At 40.9% G+C, this 21,646-nt stretch overlaps 1 protein-coding gene across 3 annotated transcripts in view; it reads right to left on the bottom strand.

Annotated features, from left to right (window-relative positions):
- The window catches only part of SEPTIN2 (septin 2), a 68,486-nt gene that overhangs the window by 33,436 nt on the left and 13,404 nt on the right, over positions 1-21,646 (bottom strand). For 2 of the 3 annotated variants that reach the window (XM_089665619.1, XM_089665631.1), the window contains exons 2-3: positions 5,337-5,365; positions 623-740 (exon numbers count right to left, since the gene is read on the bottom strand). In XM_089665619.1, coding sequence (XP_089521745.1) covers positions 623-740; positions 5,337-5,345 — 127 coding nt within the window. In that variant the 5' untranslated portion in view covers positions 5,346-5,365. Of the gene's footprint in view, positions 1-622; positions 741-5,336; positions 5,366-15,785; positions 15,917-21,646 lie in introns of those variants that run through there. The other variant, XM_089665625.1, reaches the window with a different exon arrangement.

The raw sequence follows: 21,646 nt of genomic DNA, 5'->3' as shown, positions 1-21,646 counted from the left end.
CGAATCTGGCCCTCCAGGCCATTTCATGTGGCCCTTACACCTCTCCTGCAGGTACCCCCTTGTCTCCGCCCCCACCTTGTCTCAGCAGTCGGCAGCAGAGAGAAGAGAACTCTTCTGCCAAATCCTGCACCTCTCCATGCAGCTGCAGCCCCCCTCATCTCTGCCTCCCCTGGTCTCAGCATTCAGCAGATTCTGGTAACTGACTCTACTCCTCCTCTGATCCTCCTCCAAACCCTGCACTTTCTGCTTTCCAGCTCCGCCCCCAAAAAGGGGTGCATGGTGATGTTAGGGAGGGGGTGGGATTCTTGACATCTGATGTAATGGGGGTGGGGTGCTCTGGACATCTAGTCTTACAAATACAACCGGCCCCTTGAGGGTAACCATAATGCTGATACGGCCCGCAATGAAATTAAGTTTGACACCCCTGCTTTAAGAGATTGTCAACAGGGATGCGAAGAACTATTGAACCAAGCAATTTGTTTTTCCTTCTTCAGATGTTCCAATCTCTTTCAATGCATATACTGGACTAGAGGCTTTGTAAACTTCTCATGCTTCACTTATCTAATTTTTTTTTTTTCTTAAAAAAGGGAATTAGACTTGCAACATGCTGTAGAACACTTACCTACAACCATTAGCGTAAACTCGAATCCCTTCCTTACAGATTTACGATGAACCTGATTCGGGAGATTCGCAAATCCAACATACCCTGGATTCTCAGGGTTCGTGAACTGAGCCTGTTGCTGAAATAAAGAAAAAAAAAAAAAAAAAACATTTTTATTCTTGCTGATAAATCTTAATACATACAGTAAAGAAACATTTTGATGGGGATGTATGAGCCCCAATACATTCTGCAAATAGACTTTGATCTATCAAGACACAGTAACGATTTTAGAAGTCAAATACTGTACAGCAATGTTTTAACATTACTGAGAAAAAAAAAAAAAAAAAAAAAAAAAACACAGGTGCAGGGAGGTATTCACTATACAACAGCAGCAGCATTGTGTTTCCAGAGCAGCCTGAAAAGGTCAGAATACAATGGATAAAATAAACTACAGCAAGCTCTACAAAGTATCCACTGTGCTGCTGCAGCTGAGATTGGGAGGTGGGGGTTTAGATATAGGACTTCACCTGAGAAATTCATGAGTTTTACACAAAAATCTGCAAATGCACCATGACAGGGCTTATCACCTACACCGATATCTACACTGCTGGTTAAAAAGTTTTAGATATGTAACCAATACAAAATTTATAAATTCAGTAGAGCATGTTGAAAATGCACTAACAAAACTTAAGCCATCTACTGGAATAAAAAATAAAAACAAAAGTGTTCCCTGCAAAGAGTTCACGCCGATCTCTCCCTTCACACACACTCTATATTGCAGATACACAGCTACCTGTAGAATGCTCACAAATCGGGCACACTTTTTTTTTTCTTATTAGATACCTGGTCCCCTGCTATGCTCTGCGGATCCTTCCTGGGACCCTATATTACTACAGAACATATAGTAGTAGTAATGCAGGAACCAGTGGATGGAACTACTGAGCACAGTGCTTATTTATCAAACGCATTCAACATTCACCTGTACATTCAGACATTGGTCAACATCTATTCTTCAATGGGAAGGGTCTCCTACTGTTGGAACCCATTTTTACCCAGTGAATGTCACATTCAGTGCTATGCATCATAATTATTCCAAACCACCAAATCATTGTAGTGTACAATAAAAATGCAGCAGGTTGTCTTGCATCTTTATGGTAGGGAAGGAGCAAGCACACAGTCCACCTGCCATACTAATATCAGTATGGCAGTGGACCTTTTAAAAAAAAAAAAAAAAAAAAAAAAAGTACCCCTTTTCTGAGGGCCTCTTCAAACATCCTAACCCAGTGTAGACTGGCAGAAGGATCTTCAACAGTAAGTAGACACTTTAAAAAACAGTGACAAACTGCGTGCATTAATTTTATTTACGCACTTGCCCTCCACAAAGTTTTACCCCTTCTTAACCAAGCCATTTTTTGCGATACGGCACTGCATTACTTTAACTGACAATTGCGGGGTCATGCAAAGCTGTACATAAATTAAATTTATGTCCTTTTTTTTCCCCATACAAACAGAGCTTTCTTTCGGTGGTATTTTCTCTGCTGTGCAGAGAGATAACAGCATGTCCTTGCTGACAGGAGAGAGACCTGTGTGGTTTACACACAGGTCTCTCCCGTCAGCTTTCCCCAACGATCACCGAGTGCCGGCCAGGATTCACTGGCTGGGACCTGGTGATTGACATCTCTAGCCGCCAATAGCGTTGCGGGTAGGGCAGCACGTGCACCCGCCCCCTACCCAGAAATGCAAATCTCATTTATATACGCAATTTTGCACAGCCCTGCAGCAGTATTTCTGCTATAGGGCAGAGGGCAAGTGGTTAAAGTGGATAGAATGTATCTGAGCGCCACAAACCAAAAGTGCTAGTTAATTTTTAATATTCAAAGCAAACTCCATGCTTTATTTTGCTGAGAAATCACCTAGAAAAACACCCCCTAGCATTTTTTTGCTGTGGCCATATTGAGAAAACGGGCAGATGTTCCATGTAGCAATTACTTCCTGGAATCCATTTGCCCTTAGCTCAGACATGCATGCAGAAGGGTATGCTTAGCTGAGACAACCCCTCCTCCCCTCCTGAAGACTCCTGGGATGTATCATGTATGACATCCTTTAACTAGGCATGGAAACTAGGAATTAACTAAAGAAATGTAAAAAAAAAAAAGTTTAAACATCGATTTACTAATCCTAGCAGCCTAAAGATTCAAAATAGTCAATGTTGATTGAGAGAGTGAAGTTGCACTTTAAGATATTCAGTTCAAATTTAGCTTGCAAGGTTATGCTACCACCCCTAAAAATTCCGAAAGTAAGCCATGAAGAGGAGCCCCAAGGGAGGACCTGATAATTTTTACACGTCACTGGATATTTATTTTAAATAAACATTGAAGTGGTCTAATGGTACCTATGCCAAGAGGCTGTCGGATGAACTTCATTGCTCCCTTTATCGTGTAACAGCTCTCTAGTAATCCCTGAAAAGCAACTGTAAAAGCTTTGTACATCAAACTTTTGAAACTGAAATTATAATTTTTTTTCCCCCCCGTTTGTCAGTCACTCTTGCTGGCTCAAACACAGCAGAATTTTGGTTGTTAGCAATGGAGCAGCTGAAGAACATATCTTGCTGGCTCAACAGACAGTGAGGGAGCCACTTCACTAAAGATGGGGACTGGAATCTTACAGATTCTGTTGCTGGTGAGGACCATTACTAGATTGTAAAGGGTCTAAGGCCTCCTTCAGACAGGCACCGACACCCATAGTTCACAAATGTCAGGTGCTGCGTGTAGGCAGTCCATTCATGTCCATCGGGATGCAGTAGCACAGACACGGCTGCTCATCCGAATTGGACAGCCATGCAAGCGAGTGGTCCTGAATTCAAAGAGTCTGCGTTCAGGGCTGCTTACCTGCTCATCTTTCAAGTAGGGATGAGAGGCTGTGTCCGGACAGCCTCTACATCTCAAAGCCCCTACTTGAAGGGACACTAAACTATATCCTTATTCTCCAAAAATAATCCGCACACATCCACTACTTAATAGCCTTCTAATCTATTTTTCAATAAATTGTTTCTTACCGTGTTTATCTTCTTCCTTGCAATGTAATCAATGAGCTCCTGAACCTCCGCTTTCTCACTTCTGTTAGTCTGTAGCAAGTTTAGTTGAGGTCATACTCTACGTACACTACACATCCCATAGTCCATCTTAGTGGAGGTGCTTTTTTAAATTAAGAATACATAGTACTTTATATTTTAAAGCGTCACTTTAAGGCTGCTATATTGGTAGATCGCAGACTAGTTAATTTACATTGCCTCAGGCAATGCTGAATGCAAGCACTCGAACAATTTAAAAATGATTAATCCCTTTGCTGTGGAGAAAAGACATCAGCCTCTGCAGAGATTTTGGAAATGGTCTATGAGTGTTAATGCAGTATTAGTGCTCAAAGTAGGTATGTGTAATACTGGATTATCACAAATATAAAAGTATACCATAATTGGTAAGGAGTTCTGCCTTTCATATTTTATTTACTGCATGCTTGTTCATTGTCTGCGGCAGCCAGAGGATGCACATAGTAAATTATTTCAATTAATGAAAGTGCATTTTCTGGCCCCTGCCACTGCCAAAAGGCATTAAGAGTCGGCAGCTACAAATACTGTAGCAGCTGACTGTTAATATTAGGACACTTGCCTGTCTAGGGATCCGGCGGTGTCTTCACCCTGAGCAGATTCTTCAACTGGCTGTCGGGTGCTGGCGCTGCCATCCTAACTAAGGGAAACCAGCAGTAAAGCCTTGCAGCTTCACAGCTGGTTTCCTACTGCACATGGGCGAAGCGCGTTGTGCTTTGTGAGTGGGCCGCAGTCCTCTGGGACCTGTGAAATGTCCCAGAGGGCTGCTGGGGGGCATGAACTTCTGTCTCAACTGAGATGGAAGTGGGAGTAGGTACCTGTCAAAACCAGGTATCCACTCACTCCCCCCCCCCCAAAAGGTCCTAAACATGGCAGCGGAACTTTTGGGTGGAACTCCACTTGAAAAAGTAGTTTAGGATTTTTAACAAAAAACAAAACAAAAAACACAACAGATCCATATTCACTGCTATGATGTAGCATCGATCTGATGTTGCAGCTGTCCCCCTCCAGCTCTAAGCAGAGAACGGAGCGATCACATTACTGCTGATCCCTCAGTTCTTGAGTCTGCTGAGCAGAGAGCAGTGACTGTCAATCACCGCTCTCTGTTCTACCCCCCAGGCCTTATGAAGCACCAGACTGGAGAGAGGGTGGGGGCAGCTGCTTCGGCTCTCAGATGAGTGTTGACAGCTGGAGCCAGATGTCAATCAGGTAACTGGGCAGATCATAACAATTTGGTCAAGATCCTGGAGCAGCTCTGTGACGTCAGTTGACAGCAGGCTTTGGTCTGATATCAGCCGATTCTGCCTGCCCCTCCGTGACCCTAGAGAGCTTTTGCCATACTTCTGTTTTAGGTTCTTCTTACCTACTATTCCCGAGATCCTAACTCTAGCTCTTTTTCCGCCAAGCTACAGGCCATTTAATGAACTGAAGCAATACAATTTTGATTGCTTACAATGCCTTGCTTCTGCCTCTCTGCTAACCAAAGATTCTGCAGCATTTTAGCCAGTCAGCGAGTGACTGCAGTTACAAAACCTGGCCAAGTGAGCTGTAACCAGAGACAGAATTGACAATGTGAAAAGTCCCATATATTTATACGTTCAGTCACATACTGCATATCATCACTTTTCTTACCTTGGACATTTTGAGTTATGGCAAGAAGGCTGTAAGATACAAAATAAAGAGAACAATTAATATAATAAATTACAAAAAGAGACAAGCACTATTAAAAGACATTTGAAGAATTCTTAAACACCAAAGAGTGAAAAATAGACACGATGATTGTAGTCACCAGATTTTAGCTGTAATTTTTCAAGTGTGGTTTAGTAAATGATTGTAAGTATCTGATGGATGAAGTAAAACAAATTGCTTGACCTAAAGGTGAATCAGGTCATTAAAGTAGCAGCTGATTAAGCAGGGCAAATACTTATGGCAGAGGTGCTGGTTGTGCTGTGCATCTCAGGACTGGATGAACCAGATGCAGGGAAGGCAACAACCATATATATTTCAATGGCACATCCACCTTACCTTGAGCTCAATTTTAAATATCTTTACTTGATTTTTCCTATTTTGGCTACCCTGTTTTTACTGTGCATTAGATTTATATACAGGTCAGCCCACAAACTATTTAAAACATACCTCTGCAGACAGGTGACTACAAAGGTGACCCCTTTTCCATGCACTATTTTGGTATTCATTTTGGGAGATACTGTAGTTGGACCCTGTAAACCTCACCACCAGTTGATGACAGCTCACTTGGATCCCGTTGCCTTGTAGAATACTCCTGGGCCTTCTGCTTTACTAGATAGACTATAATATATTTTAATTCACACTGAAAATGTACCTCCTCATACTGCTATTACCTTTGCAGTTCATGCTTATATGCATATATTTTAGGCCCCTTTCACACGGGGCGGATTCTGTTCCAATCAATGCAATTTTTTTTATGTCACACAATATTTGCACAGTATTTATCAAGAGCAAATTTTCATGAAAAAATACATTGAATTTTAGTGCACACAAATTGCAATACCCACTTTTTGGTAAAATCTGAAATATTGTTACATCAAGTTAAGATACCAAACATGTCAAGATTAAAAAAAAAAAAAAAAAAAAAAAAAAAAAAAAAAAGTACATGCCTAAGAAATGGTGACAAACTACAGTACTTAAAATTGTCCATAAGTGACGCTTTAACCGCTTATGTCCACCCTACAGCAGAAATACTGCTACAAGACGGCATGGGTACGCAAAATCACGTATATATACACACACATGCAATTTTGCAGTTCCGGGTAGGGGGCACACTCGCGCCCTACCCGTGCGGCCTCAGCTGTCAATCATCAAGTCCCAGACGGTGACTACTCACTGGCACCCGGTGATCGCCGAGTATTGCCGACGGGGGAGAGAACTGTATGTAAACAATAGTTATCTCCCTTGTCAGTTCCTGTGCACTGCTTTGTGTGGCTCTGCATAGCAGAGCCATACAAAGCAGTGTGCTTACAGTTGAAAGCACATACAGCACATAATGTGAAACAGCACACAGTTAACCTTTTGATCGCCCCACATGCTAACCCCTTCCTGCCGAGTGCCAATAGTACAGTGCCAGTGCTTTTTGTTAGCACTGATCACTGTATTGGTGTCACTGGGGATGTCAGTGACATAAAGTCAGTTCCCCCAGTGTCAGAATGCCTGCCGCAGTCCCGCGTTAAGTCGCTGATCACCGCCATTACTAGCACACAAAAAAAAAAATTCCAGTATATATACACACGGCCATCTGTAAACACTATAAACTTTCACGTAAACCAATTAATTTACACGTATTGGGATTTTTTTTAGCAAAGACATGTAGCAGAATACATTTTGCCCTAAATTTATGATGAAATTTGATTTTTTACATTTTTTTAATTGGACGGGTTTGATATCAAAGTAAAAAATGTTTTTTTACTCAAAATTGATGGTATTTTGTTTATAGCACAAAAAATTAAAAAATAAATAAATAAATAAAAAAAAAAAAAAAAAACGCACAGGCAATCAAATACCACCAAAAGAAAGCTCTATTTGTGTGAAAGAAAGGATGTAAATTTCATTTGTGAGCAACGTTGCATGACCGCACAATTGTCAAAGTATCGCAGCGCCATAACGCAAAAAATGGCCTGGTCAGGAAGGGGGGGCCATTATTGCACTCACTCTGACCTTTAAGGTAATACCTTACATGTGTGGCGCAATCATCATTTACATACAAACCTATGTGTGTTTGCATTTGCACATGAGCATGGGGGTGGTTTAAAATGCTTCTTTTGTTGTAAAAATTCTTATTTAGTTTTTGTTTTTTTTTTCTTTAAACTTTATTGCTATTACAAGGGGTGAACAAGATCTCCTGTGAAAGCTTTGGGCAGTGACAGGTACTCTTCATTGAGACATCAGGAGTCTATTAAACCCCTGCTGTCTCCCCTGCTTTTCAGAGCATCTGATTGTATTTTAACGGATGCTTCCCTGGCTGTAAACAGAGACAGCTTTGAAACAGGATTTGATGAAAACCTATCACAAAGGAGATGGGGGCATGGATGTTCCTCCATCTCCACTGTGGGCAGCCAACCTTACTGCTCCAGTGGAACAGGAGTGTTTGGAAATAGCAGCAGGTGGCAAGAGGAACCCCCCTTCTGAGTGTTGCAAAAGTGATAAAGTGTTTGTAAAGCCACTTGATCATTTTAACAGAAAAGTTGATTGCAGGTTTAAAAAAAAAAAAAAAAAAAAAAAAAAAAAAAAACAGTACTAGGATCATGGCTGCAACTATTTGCTGCCCAGGATGTTTATATCATGTAATCTGGCAGCAAGCGGTTAAAGAGCCAAAAGAAGGCAGGATCAAGCTCAACTCTGGCATAAAATTGAGATGTAGAGTTGCAAGAAAAAGTATGTGAACCCCTTGGGATTACGTGGAGTTTTGCCTGAATTGGGCATAAAATGTGCTCTGAACGTCATCTAAATCACAACAATAGAAGAACACAGTCTGCTGAACATAATACTACACAAACATTAGATGTTGCCATGGTTTAATTGCACATAACATGTAAACATTCACAGTGCAGGGAGGAAAAAGTATGTGAGGCCCTAGCTTAATGACTTCTCCCAGAGCTAATTGGAGCCAGGAGTGAGCCAACCTTGACTCCAATCAGTGTGATGATATTGGATGTGTTGCTGACAGCTGTCCTGCCCTTAAAAAACACACACCTGTTTTGGGTTTATTGGTTTCAAGAAGCACTGTCTGATGTGAACCATGCCTCACAGAAAAGAGCTCTCAGAAGACCTACAATCAAGAATTGTTGACTTGCATGAAGCTGGAAAGGGTTACAAAAGTATCTCCAAAAGCCTTGATGTTCATGTGTCCACGGTAAGACAGACTGTCTACAAATGGAGAAAGTTTAGCACTGTTGCTACTCTCCCTAGGCATGGTCGTCCTGTAAAAATGACTGCAAGAGCACAGCGCAGAACGCTGCATGAGGTAAAGAAGAATCCCAGAGTGTCAGCTAAAGACCTACAGAAATCTCTGGCACATGCTAACATTTTTGTTGACACATCTACAATAAGGAAAACATTAAACAAGAATGGAGTACATGGGTGTACACCACGGAGGAAGCTATTGCTGTCCAAAAAGAATATTGCAGCACGTTTGAAGTTTGCAAAAGAGCACCTGGATGTTCCACAGCACTACTGGCAAAATATACTGTGGACAGATGAAACCAAGATTGAGTTGTTTGGGAAGAACACACAACACTATGTGTGGAGAAAAAAAGGCACAGCACACCAACATCAAAACATCATCCCCACTGTAAAACATGGCGGAGGGAGCATCATGGTTTGGGGCTGCTTTGCTGCCTCAGGGCCTGGACAGATTGTTGTCATTGATGGGAAAATGAATTCCAGAGTTTATCAAGACACTTTGCAGGAAAATGTACGACCATCTGTCCGCCAACTGAAGCTCCGCAGAGGATGGGTGATGCAACAGGACAATGACCCAAAGCATACAAGTAATTCAACAAAACAATGGCTGCAACAGCACAGAATACGTCTTCTGGAGTGGCCCAGTCAGAGTCCTGACCTCAACCCGATTGAAATGCTGTGGCATGACCTTAAGAGAGCGATTCACACCAGACATCCCAAGAATATTGCTACACTGAAACAGGTTTGTGAAGAGGAGTGGTCCAAAATTACTCCAGATCGTTGTGCAGGTCTGATCTGCAACTACAGGAAACGTTTGGTTGAGGTTATTGCTGCCAAAGGAGGGTCAACCAGTTATTAAGTCCAAAGGTTCACATACTTTTTCCTCCCTGCACTGTGAATGTTTACATGTTATGTGCAATTAAACCATGGCAACATCTAATGTTTGTGTAGTATTATGTTCAGCAGACTGTGTTCTTCTATTGTTGTGACTTAGATGACGTTCAGAACACATTTTATGCCCAATTCATGCAAAACTCCACGTAATCCCAAAGGGTTCACATACTTTTTCTTGCAACTGTACATAAAACGTCAAGTAGTTCTAATAGAAGGTAAAAAAAAAAACCTTTTGCAAGTAGCTTCATACCCAGCCACCCCTTATACTTATCTGAGCTCGATCTCAATCCAGAGATGTGCAAAACAGCAGCAGCTCTCCTCCAGCTCATAGACAGCAGCAGGGTGAGGAGGGAGTGGGGGACAGGGCCAAGCTGTGTTCTGTGTGTCGGATACACAGAACTGGCTAGGGGACACACACACACACACACACACACACACACACACACACACACACACACGGGGCACTCTGCAGGGGGGAGGAGCACCGGTGGAGGACCCAAGTAGAGTAAGATTGCGGATATTCTGTGCAAAATGATTGCACAGAGCAGGTAAGTATAACATGTTTGTGGTTTTAAAAATGTTTACTTTAGAATAATCTTCAGTAATCTGTAGCTTTGTGTTCAGATATTTTTCACTTGTTTTTTAAAATTGAGGGAAACTCTGCTTACAGCTATACCTCTTCCCCAAAAAAGTAACCCATAGAGGAAGAGATCTTCAGCGCCACTTCATAGATCTTCACTATTTGGCCATGCCCATTGCTGCTCAGCCTTTTCTCAAAATTCTAGTTGTGCCCTCTGCATACAGGTATTTTTAATTCTCATGCCTGGTAGCTACACAAGGAGGTACAGGCATCCAGGAGTATGGTCCCAGCTATAGGAATAATGGAGCCCTCACTGGGATCTCAGGACCCAAATGAGAATTTTATGACCAATGGTAACTGAAAACAGTACAGGCAGATGGCCCAGAGAATCACTGCTTAATAGGTAGGACGAACAGGTATTTTTTTTGTACTTTAACAGATAAAAATACTAATGAAAGTGATTTGTTGTAACAGAACTAAAGCGAAAAGAAAAAAAAGCAAAAAAGGAGGTACATACATTGTTAAGGTTTACACTTAAAGTATATCTAAACCCAGAAAAAAATTAATGTATTTGCAACTTAACAGCCAGTAGATATGGTGGCTGTAACATTTTTGGGCTTTGTTTCTTCAATATTTTTACCTGGTGATCCTGAAAGTACACGCTTCATGTCCTAGGGTGACAACGCTCACTCACTATACTGAATCTATGGAGAAGCAGGGTTGTCACTTTAGGACAAGGAGTGTCAGGACGCCACACTTCCTAATAACCTTGTATGAGGGTGCAGAGTTATGCATCAAGTATCTGCTATTGAGGGTTTCCTGTTACATCGGTGAGATTTCCTTTCATATCTTTTAAACTCCCCCTTTGCATGGTATCCATTGTGGAGTATGTTTACTTATTACACAAAACATTTAAATAAAGAGGTACTATATAAGGACAGAGGAAACAAGCCCATGCTCTACACTCAGCTCGAAGAATTAGGATATGGGTGTGACTGCCTATATATATTTTGCAGAGTATTAGCCTCATGTGCATCTCTCTTTCAGTTTAAATTGCAGTGTATTTAGTACACAATTTGCCTGTTGTGTAACATTTCGAGCATGGTATTTCATAGACAGCTTTGTTACAGCTCTTTCTAGAATTCAAATGAATATCAGCGAATGTAATCCATTTTAAAATGTAACAATAAAAATACTTACCTAAGGCTACATGTACAGTGAAGGAAATAAGTAATTGATTCTCTGCTGATTTTGAATGTGCGCCCACTCACAAAGAAATTATCAGTTTAAAATCAAATGGTAGGTGTTTTGTAACACAGAGACAGAATAGCAACAAAAAATTCAAAAGGAATGCATGTCTAACAAATGATGCACTGATCTGCATGTTCATGAGAGAATTTAGTTTTTGATCCCCTATCATTCAGCAGGATTTCTGGCTACCAGGTGTCTTTCATACAGGTAACAAGCTGACATTAGAAGCAGTCTCTTAAAGGGAGTGCTGCTAATCTCATTTTGTTACCTGTATAAAAGACCTGTCCACAGGAGCAATCAAACAATCAGATTCCAAACTCTCCACCATGCCAAAGACCAAATTGCTGTCCAAGGATGTCAGGGACAAGATTGTAGACCTACACAAGGCTGAACTGGGCTACCAAACTATCGCCAAGCAGTTTGGTGAGAAGGTGACAACAGCTGGTGCAATAATTCGCAAATGGAAGAAACACAAAACAACGGTCAGTCTCCCTAGGTCTGGTGCACCATGCAAGATCTCACCACGTGGAGTGTCAATGATCATGAGAACAGTGAGGAATCATCCCAGAACTACACGTGAGGATCTTGTCAATGATCTCCAGGCAGCTGGGATCACAGTCACCAAGATAACAATTGGTAACACACTACGCCGACAAGGATTGAAAGCCTGCAGTGCCTGCAAGCTCCCTCTGCTCAAGAAAGCACATGTCCAGGCCCATCTGAAGTTTGCCACTGAACATCTGAATGATACAGAAGAGGACTGGTTGAAAGTGTTGTGTTTAGATGATGCCAAAGAGCTAGATTTTGGTCTCAACTCATTTCGCCGTGATTGGAGGAGGAGGAGGAATGCTGCCTATGATCCCAAGAACACCCTCCCAACTGTCAAACATGGTGGTGGAAACATTCTGCTTTGGGGGTGTTTTTCTGCTAAGGGGACAGGACAACTGCACAACATCAAAAGGGACGATGGACGGGCAATGTACCTTCAAATCTTGGGTGAAAACCTTCTTCCCTCAGCCAGGGAATTGAAAATAGGTCGTGGATAGGTGTTCCAGCATGACAATGACCCAAAACACAGGGCCAAGGCAAAAGTGGCTCAAGAAGAAGCACATTAAGGTCCTGGAGTGGCCTAGCCAGTCTCCAGACCTTAATCCAATTGAAAATCTATGGAGGGAGCTGAAAGTTTGAGTTGCCAAAACGTCAGCCACCAAACCTTAATGACTTGGAGAGGATTTGCCAAGAGGAGTGGGCCAAAATCCCTCCTGAGATGTGTGCAAACCTGGTGGCCAACTACAGGAAACGTCTGACCTCTGATTGCCAACAAGGGATTTGCCACCAAGTACGAAGTCATGTTTTGTGAAGGGGATCAAATACTTATTTCCCTCATGAACATGCATATCAGTGCATAATTTGTTAGATATGCATTTCTTTTGAAATTTTTGTTGCTATTCTGTCTCTGTGTTACATTACACCTACCAATTGATTTTTAGACTGATCATCTCTTTGTGAGTGGGCAAACATTCAAAATCAGAAGGGGATAAAATACTTATTTCCTTCAATGTATATTGGAACATTTACTCTACTGACAGCAGAAAAACATCAAACGTGGCAAAACGCACATAAACCTACCACGTTTAGCACTTGGACATTTATTCATTTTATTGGCCAGAGTAATTTTTTGGCCAAAATGTTCCTCTCCTGAGCATGATTCTTCTGCTTTCAAGAGAGGGATGTTTAGCTGCCCCTAAACTCTCCTTGTGCTAAACTCTGATAAAATCCTACAGTATGTGTACATGGACACAAACTTTTATGGAGTTGAATTCAGGGGCTCTTGCAAAACAAAATGTGTGTTTAAGAGCAGCAGTGAGCGTGAGACATAACACCACAATCTTTCCTTCTATTCTCCTCTGCAATTTCCTTAGATGTTATCCCTGGGACGTAAAGGACACTTTTATATTCCTGATGTGTCTGCTGTACCATATACTTCTATCAAAAAATATCCTGTTCTCTTTGTATTGTTTCCTTTGTACAAAATCCCTGGTGTTCTTGTCAGTCCCCCTTTCTTATAAAAGACAGACCACACTAGGAATGAGTGCACACACACACACACCCACTCAAAGGCAAGATCAGTGTGCTGCTGCGTGTCTTCCCTAAACTCCTTATGCAGAGAGAAAAAAAGAAAAAAAAGAAAAAAACCAAAAACCACCACAGGTATCTATATTTTTTTTTATATGTATACATACCCATTTTATCATTCATTTCTATTTTAAACTGAATGGGTTGTTTTACAAGGTAAGGGTTTACATATACTTTATAGCAGGATTAAACCCAAAAGCAAAAATGTATTATAGCGCAGCATACCAATTCTTAGATGTGAAGGCTGTATTCGTTTATTTTAGGCTTTCTTCTATTTTTATTTGGTGATCCAGCCAGCAAGTGTGTTGTTTATCAAAAGCACAAGCTTTGGTTCTACAGACTTCAATGGAAATGCTGCAGAAAAGTATGTATTGTGTTTTTGCAGCATTTTGCTTTTTTAAATCTGCCTAGCAACAAAGAAATTAAATAAAATAAAAAACTGCATCAAAATGTGCCAAAAAAGCAAAACACAATGCAGAAACGGCTCAAACGCAACCTGCATAGGTGTAAAACTACCCTTACCCCTGGCTCACATCTGTGCGGGTTGTGCTGCTGTGGGACCTGCACAAATACCTGCAGCCGCACCACCCACACAGAGGCATGTGGGACTCACAGGCGGGTGCCATTAATTCTAGCACCGCCCACACTTGAAATCGCAACTGTACTGGGAACGTCTGTTCCCATTCGGGCTACGATTTCCAAAAATAGTGCAGGGACTTCTTCCCTGCGTGTCCCAGGGCATGGGAGTCCATTCAAATGAATGGTCTATCGTGCCTGTGCAAATTGAGGCCCGTATGACCGCATAGGTGTGAACCAGGGCTTACACAGGGTTTCAGCACAGTTACAGCTTGGCCTCATTCATTTGAATATGTTGCATTTGGTTGCTATACTGCCTGCAGAAAGCAATATGTAGTATACATTTTCCAGTACCGCACTGCAACCATAGCAGTGTATACAAACATGGCCACTGACCATGTTAACTTCCAGCTTGATTGTTGGGGGTGATAAAACTGCTGCTCAGCTGCCTACTTTTACCCCTGCCTGCCAATAGAAAAACGAAGGCCCCAATCACACCTATTCGATGTTCCGCACAACAATGCACACCTATTTACCTGTTCACACCCGTGTCAGTTGGAAAAATAAGGAGTGCATGAAAACAAATGAAAAGGTGCATGAAAAAAAAATGGCAGGGGGAAAAAAAACAAAAAAAAAAAAAAACATGAGAATCAGGGTGGGTTTGATTTAAATCAAGTTGATTTAAAATCACAGTTTAAATCACTAGTGAAAAGGCTTAATTTAAATCATATCTTCATTTTTAAAGAGCAACTGTCATCTCTGTCCCACAGCGGCTCCTCCTCTGACCCGCTGTTGACTCATCGACAGTCCCACTCGCTTTATTGGGACGGCTGGTGATGCGGCAATGACACAACAAGGTGAGGGACATTGCGGCAGCATGTGAGTGGATGTCCGCTAACAAGTGCTGCCATGATGGATCTAAAATGACAGGTGCTCTTTAAATGTAATTAATCCGACTCATTCTTGCTGGTAGTTAGAATCTTTAATATTTGCAAACCAAATGAAAGTTTCCTTTTTAGAATAATAAGCTGTCAGGTTACTAAAACAGCGATATCAGAACCGATATTAGGTTGATCACACATAGTTGGAGAACTACTCAAATTCTTTTATTTCATGTTATTTCTCATGGTTACTGTGAAATTGTGTGACTGCATCAATGCAGTGCATGATATCTCAGCTTGCATTCATTGAATTAGTTTACCAAAAATGTACGTATTGCAGAATAAACAGCCTCATGCTATATAACTAAGCTCCATTTCATGCTGAATAAAATAAATTATTAATGTATCTTAAATAGATTTTTACTCCAAAAACCAGAATAAAAAAAAAAAAAAAAAAAATCTGAATTTATTTAAATAAATTTTTATTCACCCTGATGAGAAAGCAGACACACAAGTGTGAACCTAGCCTAACAGTGCCAATCCTGGCAAGACTTCAATGAGCTACTGGCATCACTCCACCATTGAAAGTAGTTTCCCTGTCACCGAAAGTGGAAACCCCTTTCAAAATCAAAAGTAGCTCAACCGGTCTGGAAACTAGCTAAACAGTAAACAGCAGTTTATGTCTTCTCTGCAATATATTGTGTGGTCTATTGAATTACATACATTTCACAGAAGACAGGAAACCATAGAAGCAGATACATAAGCAAGAGGACATTTGTAGCTGTGACAACAAGAGCTCCCCAGAAAAAAAAGTGACAATATACATACATGATGGCGAGACAATGCTGGCAGATCCGTGCTGTGATTGTGGGATCTGGATCTAGAAGCGAGGCCCCCTGAAATGTGATCGTACAGAGCTACACAGGAAGGAAGCTGTGCGAGGAGTGTGGGATCATAGACACCGAGACTAATAGCTGTTTCCTGTATCACAAACCTCACCAACACTGACACATACCTCCTGTTCTCAAACTGCTTTGACTGTCACAAAAATATACACATTCTTCTCCTGATCTTCTAATGTCCTCGCCGTCCTGCCATTGTTACATATTGGTTTAAAAAGTACAACTGTGACATGTTTTGGCTGCAGACATTTAATACTTACTACTGTGTAGTGGCAGTAAAATGGTGGAGCGCAGTCTTTTTAGATACATGCTTTTAGATCTGTGACAATACAATACGATGAAAGTCTCAATCACGTAAACTATGCTTAGTAATGGCCAAGCAAGAGCTTTGACTTGACTTGTGTAAACTTGAAAATGTCCCATAAACCTGAGCCATTAGCATCTTAAGGATAACTCTTAAAAACACATTCCGTATTTTAATAGTCAATGTATACATACAGTGCCTTGAACAAAAGTATTCATACCCCTTGAAATTTTCCACATTTTGTCATGTTACAACCAAAAACGTAAAATGTATGTTATTGAGATTTTATGTGATAGACCAACACAAAGTGGCACATAATTGTGAAGTAGAAGGAAAAATGATAAATGGTTTACAAAATTATTTACAAATATATATCTGAAAAGCGTGGCGTGCATTTGTATTCAGCCCTTTACTCTGATACCCCTAACTAAAATCTAATGGAACCAATTGCCTTCAGAAGTCACCTAATTAGTAAATACAGCCCACCTGTGTGTAATTTAATCAAAGTCTAGTCTAAATACAGCCGTTCTTTGAAGGTCTCAGAAGTTTGTTAGAGAACTTTAGTGAACAACAGCATCATGAAAACCAAGGAACACACCAGACCGGTCAGGGATAGAGTTGTGGAGAAGTTTAAAGCAGGGTTAGGTTATAAAAATATATCCCAAGCTTTGAACATCTCAGGGAGCACTGTTCCATCCATCATCCGAAAATGAAAAGAGTATGGCACAACTGCAAGCCTACCAAGACATGGCCATCCACCTAAACTGACAGGCTGGGCAAGGGGAACATTAAATCAGAGAAACAGCCAAGAGGCCCATGGTAACTCTGGGAGGAGCTGCAGAGATCCACAGCTCAGGTGGGAGAATGTGTCCACAGAACGACTATTAGTCGTGCACCCCACAAATCTGGCCTTTATGGAAGAGTGGCAAGAAGAAAGCAATTGTTGAACGAAAGCCATAAGTCGTCCCATTTGCAGTTTGAAGAATCCATGTGGGGGACACAGCAAACATGTGGAAGAAGGTGCTCTGGTCAGATGAGACAAAAATTTTACTTTTTGACCTAAAAAAGCAAAATGCTATGTGTGGTGGAAAACTAACACTGCACATCACCCTGAACACACCATCCCCACCGTGAAACATGGTGGTGGCAGCATCATGTTGTGGGGATGCTTTTCTTCAGCAATGACAGGGAAGCTGGTCAGAGTGGATGGGAAGATGGATGGAGCCAAATACATGGCAATCTTAGAAGAAAACCTGTTAGAGTCTGCAAAAGACTTGAGACTGAGGCGGAGGTTCACCTTCCAGCAGGGCAATGACCCTAAACATACAGCCAGAGCTACAATGGAATGGTTTAGATCAAAGCATATTTTTGTGTTAGAATGGGCCAGTCAAATCCAGACCCAAATCCAATTGAGAATCTGTGGCAAGACTTGAAAATTGCTGTTCACAGACGCTCCCCATCCTGTCAGAGCTTGAGCTATTTTGCAAAGAAGAATGAGCAAAAATATCACTCTCTAGATGTGCAAAGCTGGTAGAGACATCCCCAGAAAGACTTGCAGCTGAAATTGCAGCAAAAAGGTGGTTCTACAAAATATTGACTCGGGGGCTGAATACAAATGCACGCCACACTTTTCAGATATTTGTAAAAAATGTTAAAAATCATTTTTCTTCCACTTCACAATTATGTGCCACTTTGTGTTGGTCTATCACATAAAATCCCAATACAATACATTTATGTTTTTGGTTGTAACATGATAAAATGTGGAAAATTTCAAGGGGTAGGAATTATTTTTCAAAGCACTGTACATACATAAAATAAGTGGTCCATATAGTGAACTTAGTGTAGTTATTTACTTTAAGGTCATTACAAAAAGGACAAGGTGGTACTCTGTCTGGAGGAAAAGAGATTCAGCCTGGGTTCACTATGATGCAGTGCGGAATTCGCACTTGTTTCTGTGCAAATACTGCACCGCATCACAATCGCACCCAGTTCATGCGAATCACTGTGGGTGTGTATGTTAACCACTTCCCGTCCGGCCCATGTATATAAACGTCCGAACGGGAGCAGTGCAGGGGCGGGTGGCAGTTTATAAACATCCTCCCTGCCTCCCAGCAATCTAGTGCCTGCTGTGTCTGGAAGACACAGCGGAAAACCGATCGCTGTACGGGACCTCTGTGAGGTCCTGATCATGTGATCACTGATTGGCCAATCAGTGATCACTGATTGGCCAATCAGTGATCACATTAATAGTAGTAAGCAAGATGTCACTTCTGACATCATTGCTTACTATGTGTGAAATCTGTGAATGATCACAGAGATTACGTGGTACAAGGCTATGAGGCAATTTTTGAAAAATTATAATTTTTGGTTATAAAACTTTTTTTTTTTTTTTTTAACTAAGATAACTGAATAAATTTTGGCCAAGATTTATGAAGAAAGATTTGCAAAATTTTATAAGAAAAACACTTTCAAGATTTTGGGGCTTTCATTTATATAGCAAAAAAAATAAAAATCCCAGTGGTGAATAAATACCACTAATATAAAGTTTTATCTGTCTCAAAAAAAATTCATATAGGGTACAGTGTTGCATGACTGCGCAATTGTCAAAGTGTGACAGCACTGAAAGCTGAAAATTGACCTGGACAGGAGGGGGGGTAAAAGTGTCTGGACTTCAAGTGGTTAAGTTAACATCCCGAAATCTGTTCGCAAAACACGGTCCGATGTGCAGAATCAGACCCAATCTATCAGGTTCTGGCGTGGACCAAAAAAAAAAAAAGAAAAAAAATTAAAAAAGGGGTCTTGCACCTTTTTGGTGTGGATGCGGGGTGTCATTTTGTATGGCTCAAATCGCACCACACAGAATTCGCATGTGATTTGCACAGAAATGCGGTGCGGTTCCTGTGCAAATCACATGCTATATGCTACATTGCAGAAATGTAAACCAAGGCTTAACCTTCACATATTGAAAGGCTTCTTGATAGTAAGAGCTGTGAAAATGCAGAATAGACTCCCTCAAGAACTAGTTCTGGATAGCTCAGTAGATTGTTTTAAAAAAGAGCTGAATGCATTTCTAAATGTACAAAAATAAAAATAAAAAAAAGACAACTGAATATTAATATTTATAGGTAGCAACATCAGGGGTAGTTGATTCAGGGTATATATCTGATTGCCTTCTGGGGGATCAGGAAGGATTTTCTTTTCCCCCCACTGGAGCCAAATGAGATAATGCTTTATTGGGGTTTTTGCCTTCCTCTAATCAGCTGTGGGTATAGGATATGATATATGGAGGAGGTTTTCCATTTGTGTGTGTGTGGTTTTTTTTCTTAATTGGTTATACTATTATTATTATTATTATAATACAGGATGCATATATCGCCAACAGTTTACGCAGCGCTTTACGGCATAAGGGCAGGCAGTACAATTACAATACAAATTAACACAGGAGGGATCAGAGGGCCCTGCTCGTTAAGGCTTACAATATAGCTGGGCTAGCGTCTTTTTTTTCAACCTAACTACGTAACTATGTATGTAAACCACAACAAGGAACTTCTCTTGCTGGCTCCCTCTCAGCCTGATAAATGTACCATTAGAAGTGTTTTGTAATATCAGCCTGATAAGTGCCAAAAAAAAACAAACAAAAAAAGAAGTTGATTCTGCCAAAAACTCAGTGAGCTTTTTTGTGTGCCCTGCCCAGTTCACCTATGTAAACTACAGGACACCCCTTCCTATTTTAGGGAGAAAAAAAAAAAGGGAGGTGTTCTGTAGTCTTGTCCTAGAGTTAAAATGCTGCTCCTCTACAGATTCAGTTCAGTGAGTGAGTGTTGTCATCCTACGACAGGAAATTAGTTAGTTGTAGGATCACCGGGTGAAAAGCCTTAAAATCGAAAAGCCTTAAAATCGCAAACTAATTCAGCCACCACTGGTAAGCAGCCGTTTAGAACTTTTCTTCTAGGGTTCAGATATGATTTAGGGTTGATGTACAAGGGCACCTCAAAGTGTTCAATGGAAATTTCAGTGTACCACTGACACACACACACACACAATTTTGCGCACCTGTGCCGCCCTGTAGCATTATTTCTGCTATAGGGCGGTTGGGAAGCGGTTACTCAGCACAGTATTCATTTGTAAAACCTTGAATGATCAAGACTGTGCATGTTTGGAAACAAAAGAATACATTACAATACATTACATCATTGCAAGAAATTGTATTCTGTCTTCCAAGAATTTTTGTAACTCTAGTAACTTATTTGCTTTCAATATGAGACTAGCATGCAAAAAAAAAAAAAAAAGTACAATCATTCATCCATCCAATATTCTCATCGTGTGTACCAGGCTTTACACTCCCGCAAAAATGCCTACAAAAAAAGGACCAGACGCTCAGCTCAAGCATGAATGCAGCAGCTTTTTTTTTTCTTTTTCATTAAACGTTTAAATGTCACCCATAGAATCCAAATAAATTTTGGTTCATCCAAATCCATTTTGTGTAGTGGCATACAAAAGAAAAAAATCACAAACTGTTGATTTTAACCTTAACATTCCCAGTTGCCTAATAGTCTTTTTATCCGTACAATATAAAAAGGTATTTCAAATATGACTCAGCCCCACAGAGCAATGAGAATTGGTCAAAGACTCAACTATCACAGATGGTGGAATGGATGCTGTGGTATGTTACAGTCATGGCTGAGATATGACACATAAAACACTGGCATGTCCCATCTGCTGGAAACATTGGGTGGATCTACACTGCCCCTTGTCAACTGCATGAAATGAATGGCAACCATCCATTGCTACATTCACATACACTACAGGCAGAAAAAAACTGCAAATCATCACAATAAAACTGGAAATTGTATGTGCAGCTTCCACAAACTCCGGCTTGGCAAACAATAGAGGAAGGTTGTAAACACAATAAAATACCTTCAATCATAAATTGTTAAAGATTCAGACACACCCTTACAGCAATCTGAATCTATCTTGAGCTAGCCATACTCCTGTTGAGCCTGTGTACTGGATGAGAGAAAGCTAACAGATGTTTCCATCCTCGCTAAACTGTGCAAAAGAAGGAATTTCCCCTGCTGTATTCTAACAGCCACCACCACCCTAGCTGTCTGACCGAATATCTGAAAGCCCGAAGAGTGATTGCATCTGATTGGATGCAGCCGCTGTTCAACTGACAATTTTCCACCTGGCTCCTTTTTCAGTTTACTTTTTTGCCAATCCAGGTGATGCCACCAGGGTTGTCCACAGCTTAGAGTGATGCAGCAGAAACCTGTCAAAATTTGAGCTGTGCGTGGCAAGCTTTAAATGTCGAGCCTATTGATTTGAAAATCATTGGAAGTTTCCAAATGTTCCCTATTGATCACAATAATCAAGATTATGGATGGTCATGTACGGATTGTCACAATATCAACCTAAAAGACTGAAAAATACACACGTGATTCTGGTTGCTCTCTGCCGACTTGAAAGTATACAGGACAGGGCAG

This window comes from Staurois parvus, unplaced genomic scaffold, assembly GCF_062004578.1.
Source record: "Staurois parvus isolate SC_StPar_1 unplaced genomic scaffold, SC_StPar_1.0 ptg000049l, whole genome shotgun sequence".
Taxonomy (NCBI): domain Eukaryota; kingdom Metazoa; phylum Chordata; class Amphibia; order Anura; family Ranidae; genus Staurois; species Staurois parvus.
The sequence above is the reverse complement of the archived record's forward strand: the minus strand, read 5'-3'. Positions and strand labels throughout refer to the sequence as shown.